Source organism: Bufo bufo, chromosome 5 (assembly GCF_905171765.1).
Source record: "Bufo bufo chromosome 5, aBufBuf1.1, whole genome shotgun sequence".
NCBI lineage: Eukaryota > Metazoa > Chordata > Amphibia > Anura > Bufonidae > Bufo > Bufo bufo.
The window spans coordinates 549,215,394-549,241,547 of NC_053393.1; the positions used below are offsets into that span (position 1 = coordinate 549,215,394).

Genomic DNA, 26,154 nt, shown 5'->3' on the forward strand with positions numbered 1-26,154 from the left:
CCACAGTGCCCGCCCCTTTAACAGTGACTTCCACAGTGCCCTGCAACTTTAATGCTAGGGCTACACGACGACAAGTGTCGCGTGACATTTTGTCTCAACAATTTTTATAATAATAGTCTATGGTGTTGCACTGTGACATGTGACATGCTGCGACATGTGACACGATTTTTCTGCGACTGTCGCATCGCAGTCGCATCAGGTCACATGTCACAGTGCAACACCGTAGCCTATCATTATAAAAATTGTTGCGCGACACATGTAGCAGTGTAGTTGTGCCCTTTGTGTCCTGCAGCCCTAGCCTAAAGCTGACCTACATGGCCGGGTTGTTATGGAAACTTGGAGTAAAACTGTGTGTATGTGGAGACTAAGGACCTGCAAGCTTCTATTGGCTGATAAGGGTCATGTGACCGTGTGTATGGCAGTTGGGATATGAAGAGAAAGACTTGCAGGCTTGTATTGGCTAATGGAGGTCATTTTCTAGGAATATCTCGGGAACGGTACGTCCTAGAGAGCTGAGACCCCCCAAGATTTCTTTCCAGGTAGCAAGCGATGTGTAGACCAAGTGTCGTGGAAATGGATGGTTGCGTTTTTGAGTGATCGCGGAACATACACATATATATACGTCCTTTATATATATATATATTACACACTCACCTAAAGAATTATTAGTGCCCCCATACTAATACGGTGTTGGACCCCCTTTTGCCTTCAGAACTGCCTTAATTCTACGTGGCATTGATTCCACAAGGTGCTGATAGCATTCTTTAGAAATGTTGGCCCATATTGATAGGATAGCATCTTGCAGTTGATGGAGATTTGAGGGATGCACATCCAGGGCACGAAGCTCCCGTTCCACCACATCCCAAAGATGCTCTATTGGGTTGAGATCTGGTGACTGTGGGGCCATTTTAGTCCAGTGAACTCATTGTCATGTTCAAGAAACCAATGTGAAATGATTGGAGCTTTGTGACATGGTGCATTATCCTGCTGGAAGTAGCCATCAGAGGGTGGGTACATGTTCTCATTCTGTTTACCCCAAATTCGGACTCTACCATTTGAATGTCTCAACAGAAATCGAGACTCATCAGACCAGGCAACATTTTTCCAGTCTTCAGCAGTCCAATTTTGGTGAGCTCGTGCAAATTGTAGCCTCTTTTCCCTATTTGTAGTGGAGATGAGTGGTACCCGGTGGGGTCTTCTGCTGTTGTAGCCCATCCGCCTCAAGGTTGTGCGTGTTGTGGCTTCACAAATGCTTTGCTGCATACCTCGGTTGGAACGAGTGGTTATTTCAGTCAACGTTGCTCTTCTATCATCTTGAATCAGTCGGCCCATTCTCCTCTGACCTCTAGCATCCACAAGGCATTTTTGCCCACAGGACGGCCGCATACTGGATGTTTTTCCCTTTTCACACCATTCTTTGTAAACCCTAGAAATGGTTGTGCGTGAAAATCCCAGTAACTGAGCAGATTGTGAAATACTCAGACCGGCCCGTCTGGCACCAACAACCATGCCACGCTCAAAACTGCTTAAATCACCTTTCTTTCCCATTCTGACATTCAGTTTGGAGTTCAGGAGATTGTCTTGACCAGGACCACAACCCTAAATGCATCGAAGAAACTGCCATGTGATTGGTTGACTAGAGAATGGCATTAATGAGAAATAGAACAGGTGTTCCTAATAATTCTTTAGGTGAGTGTATATAGAGTGCTCTTTATAAACAGTAGTGGTAGTAAAATGCTCTGCAAAAACTCTAGTACCAATAGAGTGGTGTCCATATACAGTAATTCAAATGGAGTGCTCTGCAAACACATTAATACCTATTAATTATTACTAGTAGAGTGCCATAAATAATAGTACCAGTAGAGTGCTCTCTGTAAACAGTAGAACCAGTACAGTGCTCTCCGTAAACAGTAGAACCAGTAGAGTGCTCTCTGTAAACAGCAGTACCAGGAGAGTGCTCTCCGTAAACAGCAGTACCAGTAGAGTGCTCTCCGTAAACAGTAGAACCAGTAGAGTGCTCACTGTAAACAGCAGTACCAGTAGAGTGCTCTCCGTAAACAGTAGAACCAGTAGAGTGCTCTCCGTAAACAGTAGAACCAGTAGAGTGCTCACTGTAAACAGCAGTACCAGTAGAGTGCTCTCCGTAAACAGTAGAACCAGTAGAGTGCTCTCTGTAAACAGCAGTACCAGTAGAGTGCTCACTGTAAACAGCAGTACCAGTAGAGTGCTCTCTGTAAACAGTAGAACCAGTAGAGTGCTCTCTGTAAACAGCAGTACCAGTAGAGTGCTCTCTGTAAACATCAGTACCAGTAGAGTGCTCTCCGTAAACAGTAGAACCAGTAGAGTGCTCTCTGTAAACAGCAGTACCAGTAGAGTGCTCACTGTAAACAGCAGTACCAGTAGAGTGCTCACTGTAAACAGCAGTACCAGTAGAGTGCTCTCCGTAAACAGTAGAACCAGTAGAGTGCTCTCCGTAAACAGCAGTACCAGTACAGTGCTCTCCGTAAACAGTAGAACCAGTAGAGTGCTCTCTGTAAACAGCAGTACCACTAGAGTGCTCTCCATAAACAGTAGAACCAGTAGAGTGCTCTCCGTAAACAGTAGAACCAGTAGAGTGCTCTCCGTAAACTGTAGAACCAGTAGAGTGCTCTCCGTAAACAGTAGAACCAGTAGAGTGCTCTCCGTAAACAGTAGTACCAGTAGAGTGCTCTCCGTAAACAGTAGTATCAGTAGAGTGCTCTCCGTAAACAGCAGTACCAGTAGAGTGCTCTCCGTAAACAGTAGTACCAGTAGAGTGCTCACTGTAAACAGCAGTACTAGTAGAGTGCTCTCCGTAAACAGTAGAACCAGTAGAGTGCTCTCCGTAAACAGCAGTACCAGTACAGTGCTCTCCGTAAACCAGTAGAACCAGTAGAGTGCTCTCTGTAAACAGCAGTACCAGTAGAGTGCTCTCTGTAAACAGCAGTACCAGTAGAGTGCTCTCCATAAACAGTAGAACCAGTAGAGTGCTCTCCGTAAACAGTAGAACCAGTAGAGTGCTCTCCGTAAACAGTAGAACCAGTAGAGTGCTCTCCGTAAACTGTAGAACCAGTAGAGTGCTCTCCGTAAACAGTAGTACCAGTAGAGTGCTCTCCGTAAACAGCAGTACCAGTAGAGTGCTCTCCGTAAACAGTAGAACCAGTAGAGTGCTCACTGTAAACAGCAGTACCAGTAGAGTGCTCTCTGTAAACAGCAGTACCAGTAGAGTGCTCTCCGTAAACAGCAGTACCAGTAGAGTGCTCTCTGTAAACAGCAGTACCAGTAGAGTGCTCTCTGTAAACAGCAGTACCAGTAGAGTGCTCACTGTAAACAGCAGTACCAGTAGAGTGCTCACTGTAAACAGCAGTACCAGTAGAGTGCTCACTGTAAACAGCAGTACCAGTAGAGTGCTCACTGTAAACAGCAGTACCAGTAGAGTGCTCTCTGTAAACAGCAGTACCAGTAGAGTGCTCTCTGTAAACAGTAGAACCAGTAGAGTGCTCACTGTAAACAGCAGTACCAGTAGAGTGCTCACTGTAAACAGCAGTACCAGTAGAGTGCTCTCTGTAAACAGCAGTACCAGTAGAGTGCTCTCCGTAAACAGCAGTACCAGTAGAGTGCTCTCTGTAAACAGCAGTACCAGTAGAGTGCTCTCTGTAAACAGCAGTACCAGTAGAGTGCTCACTGTAAACAGCAGTACCAGTAGAGTGCTCACTGTAAACAGCAGTACCAGTAGAGTGCTCACTGTAAACAGCAGTACCAGTAGAGTGCTCTCTGTAAACAGCAGTACCAGTAGAGTGCTCTCCGTAAACAGCAGTACCAGTAGAGTGCTCTCTGTAAACAGCAGTACCAGTAGAGTGCTCTCTGTAAACAGCAGTACCAGTAGAGTGCTCTCCGTAAACAGCAGTACCAGTAGAGTGCTTTGTGTAGAGATCAGTGCCCGCCCAGCACAGTAATGTTCTTCTCTAGACCATGACCGAGAATATCGGGGGCAGATGGGTGCAATGTTTCCTTGTGTTGGGGGCCTCATGGCGGCTGCAGGGTCCTTCTGTGTTATGTACTGGAACAGGTCCAGGGTTCTGCGCCGATCCACATCATTATAGGGGGCGGAGCAGACGTGAGACAATTCTGTGGCCTCCACTAGGGGGAGCTCACTAACTGTGCCTTCTATAGGAAAATGATAACTGTGAGGGGGAGGGGAATCCGTCTACAAGGAGATGACGTCTGACCGCGGCCAAAGAAGTCAAATCTGGAAAAGCTGGGTGACGACAATATGGCGGCTTCCACAGGGCGGGGTCACACCTGTGATACGTCCCCTGCTTCCATATTGCGGCATAACTGGGCAGGTTTGCCATTGTGGAATCTGGGAAAGCTGGGTTACGTAATGTCAGTGGATACGGAGACGCCGGTCATGTCGCCAGAGCTGATAAACCCGCCGCTGTCTGGATGTGTACAGGGATCTCAAGTCTCCCGGAGGTTCAGGGAGTCTCCCGCTATTAGATAGCGGCTCCCGGAAAGGTTCACTGATAGCAGAGCAGAGAGATGAGAGAAGTGACAGATGACACTGAGTTTACATTACAGGCTGAATTAACCCTTTAGGGTCAAATTGGCTTCTCAAGGAGATATATATGTTAAAGGCCTCCCTCCTTCTGTCTCATTCAGTAGCTATACAACTATTGAGAGAGATGGATTTTTTTTAAATACATTTACACATTTAACCCTCCATTTTAATTATATTATTTACCCCAGTGTTAAATCCCCCCCCCCCCCCGGATGCTTGTGTTCTCCCTACAGTAGGGCAGATAATTACACACAGGGTTTTAAAGAATAAACTGAATCCAAGCATCCGCGCATGCGCATTGCGCAACCTAAGCTTCAGTTCACTTGCTTCTTGTCAGCTCAGCGAATGAACCGATTCATGTGAAGGATCCGAACTTCCCATCTCTAGTTTACTCGCAGTAAACCTTTCCGGCAACCTGTAGCAGTGTCCCCTTCTCGGCGCGTGCGCACAGTGCAAGAAGAAGCCGATGCCAGCAGTCCGCAATGGCGCATCAGGCTGAGCCTGTGCGCACCCGCGGGATCTCAAAGAGGGAGGAGAGGGAGGGAGAGGCGGCACTGAGGAGTAGAAGGCGGCGCTGGGCACGAACGGCGATGCGTGCGGCCGGGCACCATGCATCCACAGACCTCCCCCGCTTGGGCACCTTAATTCAGTGATTGACAGGTTAGTAAAACCTGTTTTTCCGCAGAATAAAGCCCCAAATAGCTTTTATAAGGCCACCTTAGAAATCAGAATGCTACCCTGGACATGAGCAGATGTTTAGCTCACAGGGCTTATAGGCGAGGACAGAATCCCTCTAATCATATACAGAAATCTGATAATTTGGGGCAGAGTAATGAGCCCCGTCCTCCACACCATAGAGCAAAGTGTGCAGATACTGCAGATGTCTGGAAAATGTCATAAAAAGTTTGTGAAAGAAAAAAAAATGAAAACCTCCCTGAAATGAGTTTTTGCAGGTTGGGATGTCGGTGTGTAAGTGTTTATTACACTCACTGGGGGCGGTGTGGAATATGTCACCGCTATATGAGTGCACACCAAATAACATCTGCAGGGGACAAAAGGGTTAATACAGAGGGAAGGACTGTACCATTAGACTTTAGCTATAGAGGGGAAAGGGAGGGAGGAAGCTCCCAGTCAGGTTAAAGGAGTGTACCATTTACAACAGAGAGGAGAGGACTGAGGCTGAAGGACTGTACCATTACAGCAACCAGGGAGGAGAGGACTAGCGTGAGGCTGAAGGACTGTACCATTACAGCAACCAGGGAGGAGAGGACTAGCGTGAGGGTGAAGGACCGTACCATTACAGCAACCAGGGCGGACGGAGAAGACTACAGTCAGGTTAATAAACTGTACCATTATAGCTAGCAGTGAGGAGATGAAAGGGTTATTGTCAAGCTAAAGGGCCATACCATTACACCAGCAGTAGGGGGATAAGGAACTCTCGTGAATCTCAGATTTCTCCGCTCTGAATGTTTACAATCCTACAGTAAAAGATGGTATAATCCACCGGAGGAGGTGGAGAGAAGGAAGATAATGGCCGCGCTGGGCCCCTCAGGTAACCGACCGACTGTCCTCTGTCCGGTGACTGATAGTCTGGGAAACATGGTCTAAAGAAAGAGCAAAAGTAACAGTAATATAACATAATACATGAGTAATACTGCGGAGTATCATCATATAATACACGGGGTGTAACATACTGAGCGGTAATATCCCGTGCAGGATAAAGCTCTGTTCACACCTCGTTATGTGGAGACAGAATGAACATGGACACAAACCGCGACCTACATGATGGAGGCAACTGAGTGCGATATGTGCAGAAGTAGGAGCTGCAGCAGATACAGAGAGGTCACCACAGTATACATTCAGGACCAGCAGAATAGTGAGTGCAGCTCTGGAGTATAATACAGGATGTAACTCAGGATCAGTGCAGGATAAGTAATGTATGTACACAGTGACTGCACCGGCAGAATAGTGAGTGCAGCTCTGGAGTATAATACAGGATGTAACTCAGGATCAGTACAGGATAAGTAATGTATGTACACAGTGACTGCACCAGCAGAATAGTGAGTGCAGCTCTGGAGTATAATACAGGGTGTAACTCAGGATCAGTACAGGATAAGTAATGTATGTACACAGTGACTGCACCAGCAGAATAGTGAGTGTAGCTCTGGAGTATAATACAGGATGTAACTCAGGATCAGTACAGGATAAGTAATGTATGTACACAGTGACTGCACCAGCAGAATAGTGAGTGCAGCTCTGGAGTATAATACAGGATGTAACTCAGGATCAGTGCAAGATAAGTAATGCATGTACACAGTGACTGCACCAGCAGAATAGTGAGTGCAGCTCTGGAGTATAATACAGGATGTAACTCAGGATCAGTACAGGATAAGTAATGTAATGTATGTACACAGTGACTGCACCAGCAGAATAGTGAGTGCAGCTCTGGAGTATAATACAGGATGTAACTCAGGATCAGTACAGGATAAGTAATGTATGTACACAGTGACTGCACCAGCAGAATAGTGAGTGCAGCTCTGGAGTATAATACAGGATGTAACTCAGGATCAGTACAGGATAAGTAATGTATGTGCACAGTGACTGCACCAGCAGAATAGTGAGTGCAGCTCTGGAGTATAATACAGGATGTAACTCAGGATCAGTAATGTATGTACACAGTGACTCCACAAGTAGAATAGTGAGTGCAGCTCTGGAGTATAATACAGGAATGTAACTCAGGATCAGTACAGGATAAGTTATGTAATGTACACAGTGACTGCACCAGCAGAATAGTGAGTGCAGCTCTGGAGTATAATACAGGATGTAACTCAGGATCAGTACAGGATAAGTAATGTATGTACACAGTGACTGCACCAGCAGAATAGTGAGTGCAGCTCTGGAGTATAATACAGGATGTAACGCAGGATCAGTGCAGGATAAGTAATGTAATGTACACAGTGACTGCACCAGCAGAATAGTGAGTGCAGCTCTGGAGTATAATACAGGATGTAACTCAGGATCAGTGCAGGATAAGTAATGTATGTACACAGTGACTGCACCAGCAGAATAGTGAGTGCAGCTCTGGAGTATAATACAGGATGTAACTCGGTATCAGTACAGGATAAGTAATGTATGTACACAGTGACTGCACCAGCAGAATAGTGAGTGCAGCTCTGGAGTATAATAGAGGATGTAACTCAGGATCAGTACAGGATAAGTAATGTATGTGCACAGTGACTGCACCAGCAGAATAGTGAGTGCAGCTCTGGAGTATAATACAGGATGTAACTCAGGATCAGTAATGTATGTACACAGTGACTCCACAAGTAGAATAGTGAGTGCAGCTCTGGAGTATAATACAGGATGTAACTCAGGATCAGTACAGGATAAGTAATGTATGTACACAGTGACTGCACCAGCAGAATAGTGAGTGCAGCTCTGGGGTATAATACAGGATGTAACTCAGGATCAGTACAGGATAAGTTATGTAATGTACACAGTGACTGCACCAGCAGAATAGTGAGTGCAGCTCTGGGGTATAATACAGGATGTAACTGATGATCAGTACAGGATAAGTAATGTATGTACACAGTGACTCCACAAGTAGAATAGTGAGTGCAGCTCTGGAGTATAATACAGGATGTAACTCAGGATCAGTACAGGATAAGTAATGTATGTACACAGTGACTGCAGCAGCAGAATAGTGAGTGCAGCTCTGGAGTATAATACAGGATGTAACTCAGGATCAGTACAGGATAAGTAATGTATGTACACAGTGACTGCACCAGCAGAATAGTGAGTGCAGCTCTGGAGTATAATACAGGATGTAACCCAGGATCAGTGCAGGATAAGTAATGTATGTACACAGTGACTCCACCAGCAGAATAGTGAGTGCAGCTCTGGAGTATAATACAGGATGTAACTCAGGATCAGTACAGGATAAGTGATGTATGTACACAGTGACTCCACCAGCAGAATAGTGAGTGCAGCTCTGGAGTATAATACAGGCTGTAACTCTTGATCAGTACAGGATAAGTAATGTATATACACAGTGACTGCACCAGCAGAATAGTGAGTGCAGCTCTGTAGTATAATACAGGATGTAACCCAGGATCAGTGCAGGATAAGTAATGTATGTACACAGTGACTGCCCCAGCAGAATAGTGAGTGCAGCTCTGGAGTATAATACAGAATGTAACTCAGGATCAGTACAGGATAAGTAATGTATGTACACAGTGACTCCACCAGCAGAATAGTGAGTGCAGCTCTGGAGTATAATACAGGCTGTAACTCTTGATCAGTACAGGATAAGTAATGTATGTACACAGTGACTCAGCTGTTTATGTAGAGTAAAGCGATTGTCCCATATGGATGTTTATGACATATCCACATATCCTCACTTATTTTGAGAACGGGGCCCCTCCTCACAGAGCCAGGAACGGAGTGTGGCCATGCATGTACAGCTCTATCCATTCACTTCTGTGGGACTTCCGAAAATAGCGGTATGCGCTTGATAGGTTATTTTTTGAAGTCCCATAGAAGTGAATGGAGAGATGTGGCCAATTCTGCATTCCCAGCAGCGTCAGTCTGGGCCCCTTTTTTGAGATAGGGCCTCCCAGATATCCAGATGGGACAACCCTTTTAATTCTCTGCCTATACTGTGGTTAAAATATGCCCTTTAAGGACGACATTAAGATGATTCATTATACATGGTTCTCTGTTACAGCTGGGTTGATCCAAACATTTCATCATCGAAATAATTCAGAAAATCCCAATTTCGATATCAGTTTGAAGAATCATGTTCGCCAGAATCATCAGGTTAAAGAATGTAGATGGACTGTCGAAAACCAAACTGATGCTACCATGGAGCGGCAATAAACACAGAGCTGTAGAGAAGACCTTTCACTAGAGTCACCATGTCAGAAGACATTAGAGAACCCCTTGTAAGCAATGACTCTGTCCAGGACCCGCTCCCTCAAGCTCAGGATTCCCACAATGTTGATTTTTTGGGTAAAGAGTATCCAGATTCCGAAATAAGAGAAATAAAAAGATCACACAATGAAATTATCCCCGAAATTGAAATCAAGTTAGAATCCAGTGATGATGATGAGGACAAATCTGAAGTCTCCTCATGGCCTTTACCTTTTCAAAGGAAAAGAAAAATAGCCAATTCTCTGGAAGTAGGAACTGGTCCACAGAAAGATCACCGTGAGCATGAAGGGTCTCTGAGTATTGCTCAGAACACTACACCATTGGTGGCCCGGCCAACCAGGAAGAGAAAGTCCACCTCGGAGGTCTGGCAATTTTTCTATCGTGACCCGACCATCATCTCCAGAGCTGTTTGTACTCTTTGTCGAATGAGTGTCAGCAGAGGCAAACTAGGGGGCAGGTTTGGTACCACAGCTCTGAAACGCCACTTGGAGAGTAAACATCCACAACAATGGGCACAACGAAGGTCTATGAGACTCCAAAAACCAGATGTTGAAGAGGAAGAGGAGGAAACATATGTTGATGAAGATGAAATAGATGAGTCCTACCAAAATCCATTCAATATGGCCATCATGCAGTTCCTTTATCAAAAGCCAATGCCAAATGAGAAAAATGCCGTTGAGTGTACTGTGGCTCATGGTTCGCCTAAAACGTATGAGATCATTGACTCCAGTGACGATGAGGAAGATAAGGAAAGAGGGGACAACATTATGGTGGAATTTGGAGAAGCAATGACCAGCAAAAAGACGACTGAGCAGGGTAGCGGGTTAGTCTCCAGTTTTCACATTGATGCCAGAAATGCTTCTCACCCCTTTCCAGGCCTGGGCAAGACCCAACCCGTGGTCTCCCAGACGTTCAGCTCTACTGATTATTCTCCTGTCCCACTAGGAGCTCGTCGAAGGAAGTCTACATCTGCTGTATGGCAGTTCTTCTACCTTGACCGTACAAACATTTGCCGAGCCATTTGCAATCTGTGCCAGGCAAGTGTGGGTCGGGGAAAACTAGGGGGTCACCTTGGAACATCAGCTCTTATGCGACATCTTGAAGGGAAGCATCCTTTAGAGTGGAGCAGAGGGAAAATGAACAAACCAAATACTGCTGTTGTGCTTGAGGCAGACGAAGATGAGGATGAAGACATAGATGAGCCCATTGGTTATCCTCAACGAGCTTTCAGTAAATTTAGACTAACTGGTTTCCCTATGTATCCTTCAGAGATGCCAGAGCATCTTAACCCAACTCTCCACACTGTTCCCATAGAGTATGACAATGATAATGAAGATCCCGAGATGCAGAGTAGCCTTCAGATCTCCTTCAAGGAAAATATTTTGGATCCAACCGGCATTATTCTCAAAGCAAATGGAAAATACCCTTCAGATCACCCCAAAGCCCAATCCTGGAACAGGAGCATCACAGAACTAATGTGCGAGATGGCCCTCCCCTACTCATTCGTTACCTCTAAAGCTTTTCGGAGGTTCATGGCACAGGCTGACCCTCACTACTCAGTTCCTACAAGATCTTTTTTCTCTGGTAAAGCTGTTCCCCAAATTTATGAGTCAGTGTGTGAGAGGATAGTTAGTGACCTAAAGATGTCCGGATGTCCTCAAGTCCACATAACTGCCCATGTGCGGTCCAATGACCTTTCCATGAATTATTTAGCTTTAACTGCCCACTGGGCAGTTTTGAAACCAGATGCTGATCAGTCTGCAGAGAGGAAGCACGCTCTCATATGCATCAAACGCTTTACCAAAGAATATACAGAGGGCAGTATCCAACAGGAGTTAATTCAACAAGTTAGTTTGTGGCTTTTGCCCAACGCTTTGTGTCCTGGGCTCTTTGTCTCCAGCGCAGATGTCAATCTTATGCATGCCATTAAAGGGGCAAATTACACATATGTACCTTGCTTTACCCATTCTCTTAACCTGCTGGTTACTGATTTCCTGCAGAATAATCGCTACATTGCTGGAATGCTCACCATGGCCAGAAAAGTGTGTAGCTACTTCATTCACTCCTCCAGAGCAAGAAGAATCCTTAGTGAGCTTCAATTCCAAAATAATTTGCCCAAGCATTCTCTGAAACTGGAAACGATACCTCACTGGACATCCACTTTCTACATGTTGCAGAGGCTCCTGGAGCAACAGAGAGCAGTCCAAGAATACTTGGTGATGCATAAAGTAGAAGCTGTGGACATCCATCTAAGTTCTAGTCACTGGAACCTCATGACATCACTGGTGGATCTTCTACAACCCTTTGAAATGGCTATACGAGAGGTCAATGCCAGTCAGTCATCCCTCAGCCAGGTGTTGCCAGAACTTCGGTATCTCCATATCTTCCTAAAACAAATCAGAGGACATTTTGAAAGCAAAGGAGATGCTAACGGTGTTGTTCTTGCTGATAGCTTTGCTCTCAAACTTTCGACAGACTATGGGGTCAATGAAATTTTCCAAAAGGAAGAGTTCATTTTGGCCACCTTGCTGGACCCACGGTTCAAAGGAAGAATTGAGGCAATATTGCCTGTTGACTCGGATATTGACCACTGGAAACAAGTTCTGGTTAAGAAAGTCAAAGAAGTCATGTCGTCTTCATCTTCTTCTGTTTACTTGCCCTCCCAGGTGAGCCACTCAACTTCTCAGGTTAGAGAAGACTCTCAGTCCCATGTGTTATCCAGTAAACAGTTCGACAGGGAAACCAGTATGATGACTATGGCTCCACAATGGAGGAAAAATGTGACGGCTTCACCTTTAATTCACAAGGAGAAATCATTGATTGAACATTTGGAGAGTGTTGGTCTCTTGGCCTCTAAATCAACCGGAGCTTCATTGTCAACAGAGAGCCATTCTGCCTGCATCATGGTGGAGAGGTACCTCCAAGACAACAAAACCATTGGAGCAAAGGATGACCCTTTGATCTACTGGCAAAAACGTACATGGCTTTGGCCGGCACTAACAAAATTGGCTGTAATGTACCTGACATGTCCTCCTTCGAGCGTGTTTGCCGAACTTGTCTTTAAGTCTCCTCGAGTCTTCATGGACGCACAGCGTCGACCAGACATAACGGAGGGTTTGGAGCACATTATATTTCTGAAGGTCAATCTGCAAAATTTCCCCAGTTATAATCTGCCATCTCTTATCTTCTCTGAAGACAATGAGATAGAACAAAGTGACAGTGACGATGGGTTCTGAACTCAAAAAGTCCAAGAAGATGAGAATAATAAAGTTGTGAACCTCATAGGAAATGGATAATATGTTGTTTCTGTGAATTATACATTTGATAAATTCTTTGAGGGATTGTCCACTTAGGGGGTCAACAGGTCCTCATTATGGGACTTGTTAAAGGCGTTGTCCAGGTGATAGAGAAATATTTAGAAAAGCCTCTGACTGGTAAACAAAAAAAAGTCATACCCCACCTATCCCCTGCCGGTCCAGTTCCGACGAGTTCTAGTCCCTCAGAAATTTCTACTTCTTGGTGCCTCGCAACAAACAGGAAATAACAGCACAGCTAGTCACTATCTGAGGGTGGTCACTGCTGCAGCCAGTGATTGGTTCAGCGGTAATTTCCTGTGTGTTGAGAGGCACCTGGAAATGGAGACTGACAGGGGACCGAGTATCTTCGGAAAAGGACCGGCAGAGGACGAGTGAGGTGTAATTTTTTTGTTTAGTAAATCATTTTTATCGCCAGGACACTCTCTTTAAAGAAGAGTCAGTGCCCCCATTATAATACTTCCTGGGGTGGTCTGTCAGCTCAGTGTTATCATAGTGATTCTGTTTTCTGCCAATGCACAGGGCAGGGAGTATTGTCTTCGGGACACAGACAAATCCTGTGCACAGAGTGTTGCTTCTGCTGATGATGTCATTGCATGCTCATTATAATTGATGACATCACAAGCTCATTGTTGTGATTGTGGGAGTTTTAATGATGTCACTGTGGGTGCACAGGTCAATTTTTATTGCACTCTGGTACCTAAGTTCTGACTGATTTCTAAATTATGGGCCACTACCAAAGTAGCATGGCTGGTTAGGCTTTGTTCACAGCTGTGTCGTGGCTCCTCCTCATGAGCCACGTGATGGCTCCCTGGGTGTCTCTGCTTCTGCACAGTCACTGAACAGAAAATGAATGTGTCCAGTACATGCAGCAGCAGAATCTACTACCAGGGGAAGCCAAGGAAGTGGTCACGTGAGCACCCTCATATTACATCCTATAGACGTGTGACCACCGGTCTCCAATGTTTGCATAGCCCCTACATTGTCAGCATGAAGCCTTTGATAGCAGAGCTGTATAAAGTGATCGACCCCTTTAAGTTTCTTAGTTGATCTTAAAAGCATTCACAGTTCTATTTCTAGAATACAGAGCTCCAAATCCCCTGCATAGATATTGAGGTAAATTATAAAATTCTGCTCACAACAGCCACCACTAGGGGGAGCTGCCTTAAGGACAGATAAAAACAGACACCATTATAGGGAGCTCAGAAGCTTAGAGGTATTCCCATCTCAGACAATGGGGGCATATCGCTAGGAATGGGACCCGCACCTACAACGAGAACGAAGTGGGTAGCACTGTGGCTGGAGGACCCCGGATTTCCCGGGGTCCGTCCACCACCAAGCGCTGCTCCCATAGAATTGAATGGGAGCGCACCGCGCATGCGCGGCCCATGCTCCTATTCATTTCTATGGGGCAGACGGCAATAGCAGTTTCCCGGCTCCGTTCCCATTGTAGGTGCGGGTCCCATCGGTGGGACCCGCACCTATCAGACAATGGGGGCATATCCTAGCGCTTTGTCTGAGATGGGAAAATCCCTTTAAAGGCTATGTACACCTTAGGGGGCATTTTTTTTAATTATTGCATTATACTTATTTTGAGCTAAAAAAATAATTTTTTTAATTAGTCTTTATTAACAATATGAAATCCTTTTTTGTGTACAGAGCTGACATGCTGTAGTAGCTGCCTGTGGATTTTTTTGTCCTTTCCGTCATCTGGGGAGCTGAAGGACTCCTTATCTCTGCTCTCTGACCTTATAAAACCTATTACAGCTCAGCTCTTATTTTACTGATAAGGATGTGGCTTACATAAGTGTTTATGACCTCTCAGTAGTTTAGAAATAAGGGTTATTAGATGACCACAAAGCAAAAAATATATTGGTAAGGATATATACGTCCAAGAATTAGGTAATGCAAAAAATAAATATTTGAACGTTACAAAACAAAATAATAAAGTTTTATTGATAATCTGTTTTAAAAACACACGAAAGGGGCATATGACCTAAAAACGTGGTATGTATTAGGTCAGAAAAAGGGAGTGTGTGATTCACTATCACTGTATGGGTGTAGCACCAATCTGGCACTATACACTATTAATTTGGATGTCAGTCAACTAGACGCACTCCTCTCACTTGTATCGACCCAAATTTCGGGGGTAGACGTCACATAGGGCAGGTATGTGGCGCTTATACAAAACACCCAGTGAAGTGAAATCCCTGATCCAAAACACAATGTCCAGTGCCGGGCTTTAACACACAACAAGCCACGATGTTGCAGCTGGACACACAGAAGTCTCTCGGAGGATGGCTGCGCACTCCGCCACCCACCGAGGACGACTAAAGGTGCTTCACTAAAGCCAGTGTAGTGAGCAGCTGATGTGGCTCATAGACAGCCAACCATCAGCGCTGGTCCGAAGAAGCGCGGAGGTTGCGAAATGGCCATCGCCGTATATCCCCACACTGCACTGTATGTTTGTCCGCCCCGAGCCATTTATGTATCCAGCTTTTATGTATCCAGCCCTTTAGGAAATAAAGGAAGTTTGCACCGAATGGTGAGTGCCGTCTGTATATATCTTTTCGTTTATATTGGAGAAAGAAATTGTGTTTAGTGATAACCTGGAACGCTTTACGTTGTCTATCCCGCTCTGGATCAGGTTCATCGAGGACGTACTGGTTACTGTGGGTTGGTAGTAAGACGGGTTTTCAGGAGTTTGTCACAGCCCTGAACAAAAATCACCTGGGGCTGTATTTCACGTCTGAAATCAGTGAGAATCACATCTCTTTCCTTGATCTCTCTCTATCACTTTAAGCACTTCTGGCCAGATCTTGACGAACATCTTTCGGAAGCCCACCGCTACTAATAGTCTCCTAAGATGAGAGAGTGGACATCCAGCGGCCCTAAAACGGGACTGTCACGGATGATGTTGCAGATAGCTGGAAGTTATGAATAAACGTCTGACTGGCTTGATCCCAAACTAAGGGGCATATAGGTGACCCCTATAAAACCCTAAGAGCTCACCCTGACTGCTAAGCACATACAAGGGTCTCAAAGGTAGACGATTGTATGCCCCCGTACCTAGACTGTGTGACACCTGAAAACCCTATAATAGTGAGGGGACACGACCACTGGCTCCCTGCACTTCATATGAGGGAGTCAGGGTCACCTAGAATCAAGCCAGCAAGGAAACACAATACATGAAAGGACTTATCTGAACAAGCAGCAGCAGAAGTCTCCAGCAGTGAACACTTCAATCCAGGAAGTAGTATAAACCGCAAAGTGAGGCAGTATGGGTGGGAATATAAAGGAAAGAGGATTAGTCTAAATAGGTGACACCTGGGAGAAGAAAATGAGATGAGAAAGTGAAACCAAAACAAAGAACATCATACAAGAGGGAGGGAAGGACGTCTGTCAGACCTTCTCACAGAAGTGGTGGTGACAGGGACACACCGAAAGGGCAGTATCTCAGAGTCAGGAGAAGTTGTTCTCAATTAGACGACTTTAGCACAGATTTATCAACCGCGGGTACCCACATAAGGTGCTAATGCAGGCGTATCAGCATTCCCTCAGCACCAATAGGGACCAGTTACTTTCTCCGAAAAAACAGAGGGAACCTGGATGAGACTGTGAGGATTATTGGTACCTATGACAGGGCTCATGAGGAAGTACGCCACATTTTGGCAGACAACTGGGACATCTTGAGATCAGACCCCGACATTGGGACTTTGCTTCCTCCCAAACCGGCTATTACTTATCGCCGTAGTCAAAATATGCGGGATTCCCTGGTTCATAGCTGAATCCTGGTTACGGAACACCTTGACCGGTACTTTTCCCTGTGGGTCATGTAAGTTTTGTAAATACATCGCTAAAAGCAAATCCTTTATTGGAAGCACACCAAACAAAACGTACTACATCAGATCGTTCATCAACTGCAAATCAGCCGGGGTGATCTATCTATTGACTTGTACCTGTGGCATTAAGTACGTCGGCAAAACGATACGCGAATTCAGGCGGCGTATCGGGGAACGCATTTCAGATATCACTAAACTGAGTGATACGCCCATAGCTCGTCATGTTACAGAGTTTCATGAGGACAGGGTGGCCTCTGTGAAATTTCAAGGCGTCGAACAAATTAAGATGTCGCCTCGAGGGGGTGATGTGGATCGTATCTTGTTACAGCGGGAGGCTCAGTGGATTTTTAGACTTAATACCATCAAACCCGCTGGCTTCAATGATGCCGTCTCATATACTCCCTTTATCTAGTCCCCTGACATGATGCCCCTTGTAAGTTTGGCTCATTCAGTTCTTTTTCTTGTACTTCCCCCTTTTTTTTGGGCTATCTTATATTTTATGTCATTCTTTTATGCTTGACATATGCGCATAATTGTGTCTGATTTGCGCTCTTATCTGATATGATTTCTTCATTCCTAGTGGTGGCTGTATATATCTGTATGTAGTATTCTCCTGAGCTCCCTCTAGTGGTGGCTGTATATATCTGTATGTAGTAATCTCCGAAGGTCCCTCTAGTGGTGGCTGTATATATCTGTATGTAGTAATCTCCTGAGCTTCCTCTAGTGGTGGCTGTATATATCTGTATGTAGTAATCTCCTGAGCTCCCTCTAGTGGTGGCTGTATATATCTGTATGTAGTAATCTCCTGAGCTTCCTCTAGTGGTGGCTGTATATATCTGTATGTAGTAATCTCCTGAGCTTCCTCTAGTGGTGGCTGTATATATCTGTATGTAGTAATCTCCTGAGCTTCCTCTAGTGGTGGCTGTATATATCTGTATGTAGTAATCTCCTCAGCTCCCTCTAGTGGTGGCTGTATATATCTGTATACAGTAATCTCCTGAACTTCCTCTAGTGGTGGCTGTATATATCTGTATGTAGTAATCTCCTGAGCTCCCTTTAGTGGTGGCTGTATATATCTGTATACAGTAATCTCCTGAGCTCCCTCTAGTGGTGGCTGTATATATCTGTATGTAGTAATCTCCTCAGCTCCCTCTAGTGGTGGCTGTATATATCTGTATACAGTAATCTCCTGAACTTCCTCTAGTGGTGGCTGTATATATCTGTATGTAGTAATCTCCTGAGCTCCCTCTAGTGGTGGCTGTATATATCTGTATACAGTAATCTCCTGAACTTCCTCTAGTGGTGGCTGTATATATCTGTATGTAGTAATCTCCTGAGCTCCCTCTAGCGGTGGCTGTATATATCTGTATGTAGTAATCTCCTGAGCTTCCTCTAGTGGTGGCTGTATATATCTGTATGCAGTAATCTCCTGAGCTCCCTCTAGTGGTGGCTGTATATATCTGTATACAGTAATCTCCTGAACTTCCTCTAGTGGTGGCTGTATATATCTGTATGTAGTAATCTCCTGAGCTCCCTCTAGTGGTGGCTGTATATATCTGTATGTAGTAATCTCCTGAGCTTCCTCTAGTGGTGGCTGTATATATCTGTATGCAGTAATCTCCTGAGCTCCCTCTAGTGGTGGCTGTATATATCTGTATGCAGTAATCTCCTGAGCTCCCTCTAGTGGTGGCTGTATATATCTGTATGTAGTAATCTCCTGAGTGCCCTCTAGTGGTGGCTGTATATATCTGTATGTAGTAATCTCCTGAGCTCCCTCTAGTGGTGGCTGTATATATCTGTATGCAGTAATCTCCTGAGCTCCCTCTAGTGGTGGCTGTATATATCTGTATGTAGTAATCTCCTCAGCTCCATCTAGTGCTGGCTGTATATATCTGTATGATGTAAGTTCCTGAGCTCCCCCTGGTGGTAGCTGATGGCAGATAGAGCTTATTAATTAATCTCAATGTATAGGCAAAGGATTTGGAGCTCTATATCTGAAAAAAAGGACTTCAAATTTAATAAATAGTTCAGACTGCAAGGACTTCTTGGTCTTCTTCTGCTATCAACAGATGACCAGATACTGAGGATTACACCCAGTATACAGGACAGGAGAAGTGGTACTGTGCAGTGTCCATATACACAGAATTAGAGCAGATACTGAGGATTACACCCAGTATACAGGACAGGAGAAGTGGTACTGTGCAGTGTCCATATACACAGAATTAGAGCAGATACTGAGGATTACACCCAGTATACAGGACAGGAGAAGTGGTACTCTGCAGTGTATTTATGTATATATATCTATAGATATATATTTATATTTATACAGAATAAGAGGAGATAATGAGGATTACATCCAGTATACAGGACAGGAGAAGTGGTACTGTGCAGTGTGTGTGTATGTATATATATATATATATATATATATATACAGAATAAGGGCAGATACTGAGGATTACACCCAGTATACAGGACAGGGGAAGTGGTACTGTGCAGTGTATATATATACAGAATAGGAGCAGATACTGAGGATTACACCCAGTATACAGGACAGGAGAAGTGGTACTGTGCAGTGTATATATATATACAGAATAAGAGCAGATACTGAGGAACTCTTTAATTTTATACAAAAACGTTGACATAAAATTTCCAAACAAGGTATAAAGTATATACACTTACCCTACTGGCCCAGCTACATGCATACTATCTCATTCATACCTACTAAATAGAGAAAATGAAAGAGAAAAAGAAACCTAACCTAAACATCCGATCCGGCTGAACCCTGACTGTATACAAATTTATACAAATTGTTTATAACAGAAAATAAATGACAACTTGTCACAATAAATAATCAACACAAATAAAATAATCATAATAGAAATCATAATAGAAATATCAAATAACAAGGGGATCCTTGCCGAATTTAACAACTGTAACCCCTTGTCTAGATCCCGGCTTGGGCAATCCTTAAGGGCCAGGGGCTTCTAGAAGTGGGTCAACAAGACCCTCTCGTCAAGGGATCTCCTTGACTGGGTCTTGATTTCCCTCACTCCCAAACCCCACCGGCGGATCACCTTCAGAATCGGGGTGACATAAGCCGGAAGATATCCGTGAGGTGTACGCAAATCCTTCACTTGCCCTCCTGTCTACCACTCCTGGAAGAAAGGCCGAAACCAACCCCTGCAAGAGACTACCCACGGAGGAGCCCTCTCTTTCCAGAGGTTTGCCAGGTTGATCTTAACAAAGGTGTTCACAAGGAACACTACGGGGTTGACCATACCCAACCCCCCTAATCTCCTCGTATGGTATGTCACCTCTCTCTTGACTAGGTTCAGCCTATTCCCCCATAACAGTTGAAAGAACAGACTGTAGACCCGAGTCCAGAGAGGTTCTGGCAAGACACATACACTGGCCAAATAGATAAGCAAAGGGAGAAGGTAAGTCTTGATCAGGTTCACCCTTTCCCTGAGGGTCAAAGACCAACCCTTCCACTGGTCAACCTGAGCGGCGATCGTGAGCCTGCTGTCCCAATTTTGGGTGGGATAATCCCCATGGCCGAATTGAACGCCTAGGACTTTGGCTGACGACTGGGGCTCTGGGAGGGTGTCCGGGAGACCGAAAGATGGATCACCCCCTCCCAGCCAGAGACTCTCACACTTATCCCGGTTAATCACGGACCCGGAGACTTCCGAGTAGCGTTCTACCTCCGACATCACGTATTCCGCCTCCCCTCCCGAGGACACGAAAACAGTGACGTTATCGGCATACGCCACCACCCTCAGAGTGGCTTCTGGCTCCTCCAGACTCATCCTGACTCCCGCTAACGGTCCTCGATCAATCCTCTTAATAAAAGCATCAATCGCAAACACGTATAAGAGCGGGCTCAATGGACAACCCTGGCGGACTCCAGACCCAACCTCAAAAGGGCTGCCAGACCAACCGTTCACCAGCGGGAAACTCTCTGCCCCCGCATACAAGATCTTTAACCAATCGACAAACCCTCCCGGCAGGCCATATTTCAGAAGGACTGCCCAGAGGTACTCGTGGTTAACCCGATCAAAAGCCTTTGCCTGATCTAAGGCCAGCATGTATCCCTTCCAGTTACCCGCCCTACTCCGTTCCACTGCCTCTCGGACACCGAGCACAGCACTAAACGTGCTTCGGCCTGGAACCGAGCAATGTTGGGTCTCCGAAAGAAGCCGGGGCGCAAACTGCACCAACCGATTAAACAGTATCTTGGCCAGGATCTTTCTGTCCGTACTGAGAAGCGCTATGGGACGCCAATTCTCAATACGGCTCGGATCTTTACCCGAGGAAAGGCACTCATTGAATACCTTAGTCAAGAGGGGAACCAAGGAGTCCTTAAAGGTCTTATAAAACTCGGATGTTAAGCCATCCGGGCCTGGCGACTTCTTTAGGGCAAGCCCTTCGATCGCCAGGCTGACTTCCTCTTCTCTGATTTCTTCTATCAAAACGTCAAAAGAGCGGTCTACTCTTGACTCAGGGATGGTTTCAGCCAGGAAAGCCGAAATCCTTTCCCGATTCAGATCCTTCTTCCTCAAGAGGCACGAGTAGAAGGACTTGACGATTTCCAAGATCCCTGATCTGGACCTATCCAGAGATCCCGTACCATCGACTAGTCCCATCACCAACTTACTTTTCACTGACATCTTACAGTTTCTGTAAGGGTCGGGCGAGCGGTACTTCCCGAAATCCCTCTCAAAAACCAAAGATGTGTGCCTATCGTACTGGCACCTCTTAAGCAAAGATTTCACCCTGGAGATATCCTCTCAGCTACCTCTAGTCGAGACCAGTTGTTCGAGTTTCCTTCTCAGACCCTGATACAAGCGGTACTTGTCCAGGGACCTGAGGCTCGAGAGCTGGCGGAAGAATTTTGCCACCCGATCTTTGAATATCTCCCACCACTCCGACTTAGTGTCACAAAGATCCAGCAACTCTACCTGACTCTGAAGGAAGTCCTCAAAGGATTGTCTTACCTCTGCTTCCTCCAAGAGGGCCGAATTTAGCTTCCAATAGCCTCTTCCCATTTGGGGGGATTCTGCAACATTCAAAGAGAACATAATCATACAGTGATCGGAGAATCCCACCTCTAAAGGTGAAAAAGTAGTCTCCTCCTTTAAATAAAATCTGTCTATTCTAGACCTAATCTGACTACCTCTATAATAAGTGAAACCACCGTGGCCTGGGGTGTGCCTAATGTGGACATCCACCAGGCGAGCCTCGCTAGCTATACTATTCAGGGATACACTATCATAAGCCAGCCGGTTTCTCGCGCCTCCCCGATCTTGGGACCTTGTGACTGTATTAAAGTCCCCGCCAAAGACCACCTGCCGACTCGTAAAAAGGAAAGGTTTGATCCTCATAAAGAGACTCTTCCGATCCCACCTGGTTTGGGGACCATAGATGTTTATCAGGCGAAGCTCTTGACCCTTCATGAGGACATCTAAAATCAAACACCTCCCCATTTCTAACTCAATCACTCGTCGGCTTTCTACTGGTGCGGTAAAAAGAACCGCCACTCCGCTATACGGCTCAGCCGCAAGAGACCAATATGATGGACCACACCTCCACTCCTTTTTTGCTTTATACACAGCCGCCAAATCTGGCAGCCTGGTCTCTTGCAAAAATAAAATGTCAGCTTCAACCCGGCTGAGAAAATCAAAGGCTGCAAACCTAGCCGCATCCGATTTAATACTGGCGACATTAATGGTCGCCAGCGTCAACGGAGTGAGTGCCGCCATACAGAGTGATTAAGTTAGACGGCCTTCTTCCTTCCCTTCCCCTTCTTGTTCTTATTGTTCTTCTTCTTACCCCTCTTGGGGCTACCCCCTAAGGTGGCACGATCTCTTTTGAGAGAGACAGTGGTGTCCATCTCATTAGTCACCACCGCCTCCCCCTTCGCACCACCCTTGTCATTCCCATTACCAGCGTCTGGACCCGCCCCACCTCCCGAGGACCTTGTATCCTCACTGGAGGGAGGCACGGGCCCTTCCAGAGGCTCCTTCTCTTGCCCCTCCGGCTCCCCACCTTCAACCTCCTCCCCGGAAGAAGAGGAGGCGGAGATCTCATCCAAGGTGAGGTACCGGTTGGAAAGATCCAGGGGAAGAGAGTCAGGATTAGAGAGGTCCAGGGGGGAGCTGGCTTTGCCTTCCACAGGCACTCTAGTCGGGCTAGATCTTTTTTTGGTCAGACGTTTCCTTCTTGTTCTTTTAGACTCTGTCTCACTCCCCTCTGTTGCACTCTCGTAGCAAGAGGACAGAGTCACCTCGGAACGGTCTAGTCTCCTGAGTTCCTCATTCCCCTCGATATCCCCCAGGGTCTCAGCTCTAGGAGAGGCATTCTCTTGGGAGGGCACAGGCATCACCCCAGGACAGGGTTCCACCTGCCCCCTCTCCATTTGACGCCTCTCCCTCCGTCTCTGCTGGGACGGGCTGTCTTTTCTCTTCATCGACCCCACTGCCCTGTCTTCGCCAGCACCCGCCTCGGCAGTGGGGGCCTCCCGGCTCGCCTCTGCGCGTGCACGAGCCACGTTGGCGACAGAGCGAGGGCAACGACTGAACGGGTGCCCTAGCTCACCACACAGGTTGCATCTAATCTGCCCACAAGATGCAGCTAGATGGCCTTCACCCCCGCACAACGCGCACCTCTGCACTTGGCAGCTGGCGCTGAAGTGCGAAGGGCTGCCGCACTTGTAACACAGCTTAGGCTGCCCCCTGTAGAACACCATGATCCTATCCCGACCAAGGAAAGCAGATGATGGTATGTGGGAAACCGACCCCCCTGAATGTTTCAACTTAATCCGAAACGTCCAGGCACCCGACCAGATGCCAAACTCATCCAGGTTCTTGCTAGGATGACCCTGGACGTCCCCGTACCTGCTCAACCAGGTCAAGATGTCAACACAAGAAAGTGACTCGTTACGGGTGAGAACTGTCACCTTCTTGACCTCATTCTGGCGGGTTATCGCTTGCACAAAAAACCCCTGCCAGTCCGGCTGGTCTTTTGCCAGTTCATACCCAGACCAGAAAAGTTCAAGACCCTCTCGCCGGGCAAAACTGACATCAAACTCCCGGGTGCCATACGGATGTATCAGGGCAAAGATGTCACATGCCCTGATGCCCATCCGAAAGAGAAGCTCTGCCACCCTCTTTCTGGTAGGGCACGCTTCATTGCCTCTCCACTTCAGACAGACAACATTCCGCCTGGTTGACCCGGGGCCGGTTGTGGGTGAGGACCAGGTGGTCTCGCCCCCGCCTTGCTCTCGGAAGGTACGCAGGCCATGCCTGTCTATCCAGAAAGATAGATCCACCTGCTGCCCCCCTACTGTAATGGAATTCTCCCCTCTCCTAAGAGCCTCTAGAAGTTGCCGCTGCAAGTTACCGTCACCAGACATTGGTAATGGGGAGGACAATGGGGACCGCCCCTCCCCCCTGCGTCGGCGACCACACCAGCATAACTTCTGCCAGGCGTAACCGACGCAGGAGGGGCAGCTGGACCGGGCCCACCCCCACCCCCCCCAGACGTATCTACAGCAGGTACCACTCCAGACCCCTCTGAAGGGGCTACATGAGGCGCACCGGCCACTTGTACAGTGGGCGGCCGACCTCCAACATTCACCCCTCCATCAGGGCCCGGGGCAACACCACTAACAAAAACTGTATTTACACAAGTGACCACTTCTTCAGTAGCCACTACCACACTCTCCCCTCCCCCCACACACACTGCTGGGTCAGAGGGGACCGAGGTCACATTATTAGTTTTGTCCAGCATCTCCTTGCTGGACACATTTTTAACAGTCTTTCCTGATTTGGCGGGCTGTAGAACCACTGGTCCCAGCCACGCCGGCCTTATCCACTTGACGGACAGTGCAGGAGGGAGGGGCGGTGTGCACCACACTCGCATCAGGACCGCCCCCTCCCTCTCTGCCTACACACACACAGCTCTGAGCTCCTTTGTGGATATCCGAAGCCCCACCCCCTCCACCCCTGACCACTCCCACTGCGCCTCCACTCACCGCCACAACGACAATACCAGCGGAAGGGACTGAAGCGGAGCAGACCGGGGCAGAGGAGACCGGAACCCCGGCAAGGATTTGGGCATACAACTTGGGAGGGGCAGAGGCAGCCACCTCGCACCCTCCCCCTGCAACTCCGGATCGGGACACCACTGTACCCGCGGCCCCACCCCCTTCACCCACAGCCGCCCCCACCACCCCCGCCCCCCTGTCCCCCACCGCCATGCCAAAACCGGCAGGGGGGGCTGCAGGGCGCACGGGAGCAGCGAAGCAGACCGGGGCAGAGGACGCAGACCCCAGGACAGGGATCCCGGCAACGACCTCTGCAAGGGGGGCAGTGGCAGCCACACCGCCCCGCCGCACCTCCACCTGGCACTTGTCCAGTGCCCCAGCAGAGGCAGGCGGAGCCACCCGACCACCAACCATGCCCCGGGAGCCTTCCTGTCTGGCCCCTCCTGCTTCTCCTCACCGCCCCTGTTACCGCAAACAGGGACGGCGTCCTGCGCCATCTTTGCCACGTCTGTCTCCCCACTCCTACGCACCGATCCCACAGCAGAGACCGGGCCAGGGAGGATGGTGGGGTTCGTGCCCTGAGCTGGCTTTTCAGCCGGCCCAGGGCATGCAGGGTGGGTCACATAGATATACCTCACCTCTGGCTTTAATGTCTTTGTTTTTCTCTTCTTTCCCATCGGCTCATCTTCAGGTAATTCGTCACCAAAACAAATGTCCTCACAAATTTTGGGGGACTCCAGGTGGCGTATTTCGGCCATAAGCTGCCCCCCAACTCCGCTGCTCTCACTGTAGTCTTTTTCTTCATCAGAACTAGTGGGGGGCAGGCATACCTGCTCTGCGGTGATGCCAGTTTCCGCAGGTTGCCCCCCCATGTCCGACTCTTCCTCCTCACTAGAGGAGTCATCTTCTTGCTGCTTTTGGTTTCCAGACATTTCATTAAACCTTTGATCATTCATGAGCTTTTCCTTAAAGGGACCACTGTTTTCCAGAATGGCCCCCATTCTTTCCTGCAGCTCTTTAATAACTTCTTTTAAGTTTTTAATTTTTTTTGATACTTCTGGCCTGTTTTTTCTGGCCGCTTTGTCCACCTTCCCCCTCTCAAGCTTCAGGTTCTCCCTCACCTTCTTGAGGGTCCTATTCGCTTCCTCGTACTCCCGGAGGTAGGCCGTGATCCGGGAGCTGTAAACGACGATTAGTTCCTGGGGCTTCATGTTGCCCCAGTCAGCCTCAACCGGAACCGTCCCATCCCCAGGAGCACTCCGCGTACCTCTTGGAGGGCTACTGTCCGCCCTCCTGGAACTGCCGGCGATGGACACGGCTTCACCTCCGGGGGCTGCAGGGGCCGCTGCACCACGACTCCTGCTGGATCTTCTGACCCCCGAGGCGGAAGATGGAACTGAGGCCGGTAGCTCACCTCCCCTACCTCCCGCCGGCCTACCC

At 47.3% G+C, this 26,154-nt stretch overlaps 1 protein-coding gene across 1 annotated transcript; it reads left to right on the top strand.

The window, feature by feature from the left end:
* Positions 1–5,725: 5,725 nt before the first annotated feature.
* Positions 5,726–14,164, top strand: LOC121000784 (zinc finger BED domain-containing protein 6-like). The gene is made up of 2 exons (XM_040431417.1): positions 5,726–6,131; positions 9,306–14,164. The coding sequence occupies exon 2, from the start codon at positions 9,496–9,498 to the stop codon at positions 12,745–12,747; it is 3,252 nt and encodes a 1,083-aa protein (XP_040287351.1). The 5' UTR covers positions 5,726–6,131; positions 9,306–9,495; the 3' UTR covers positions 12,748–14,164.
* The last annotated feature ends 11,990 nt before the right edge of the window (positions 14,165–26,154 follow it).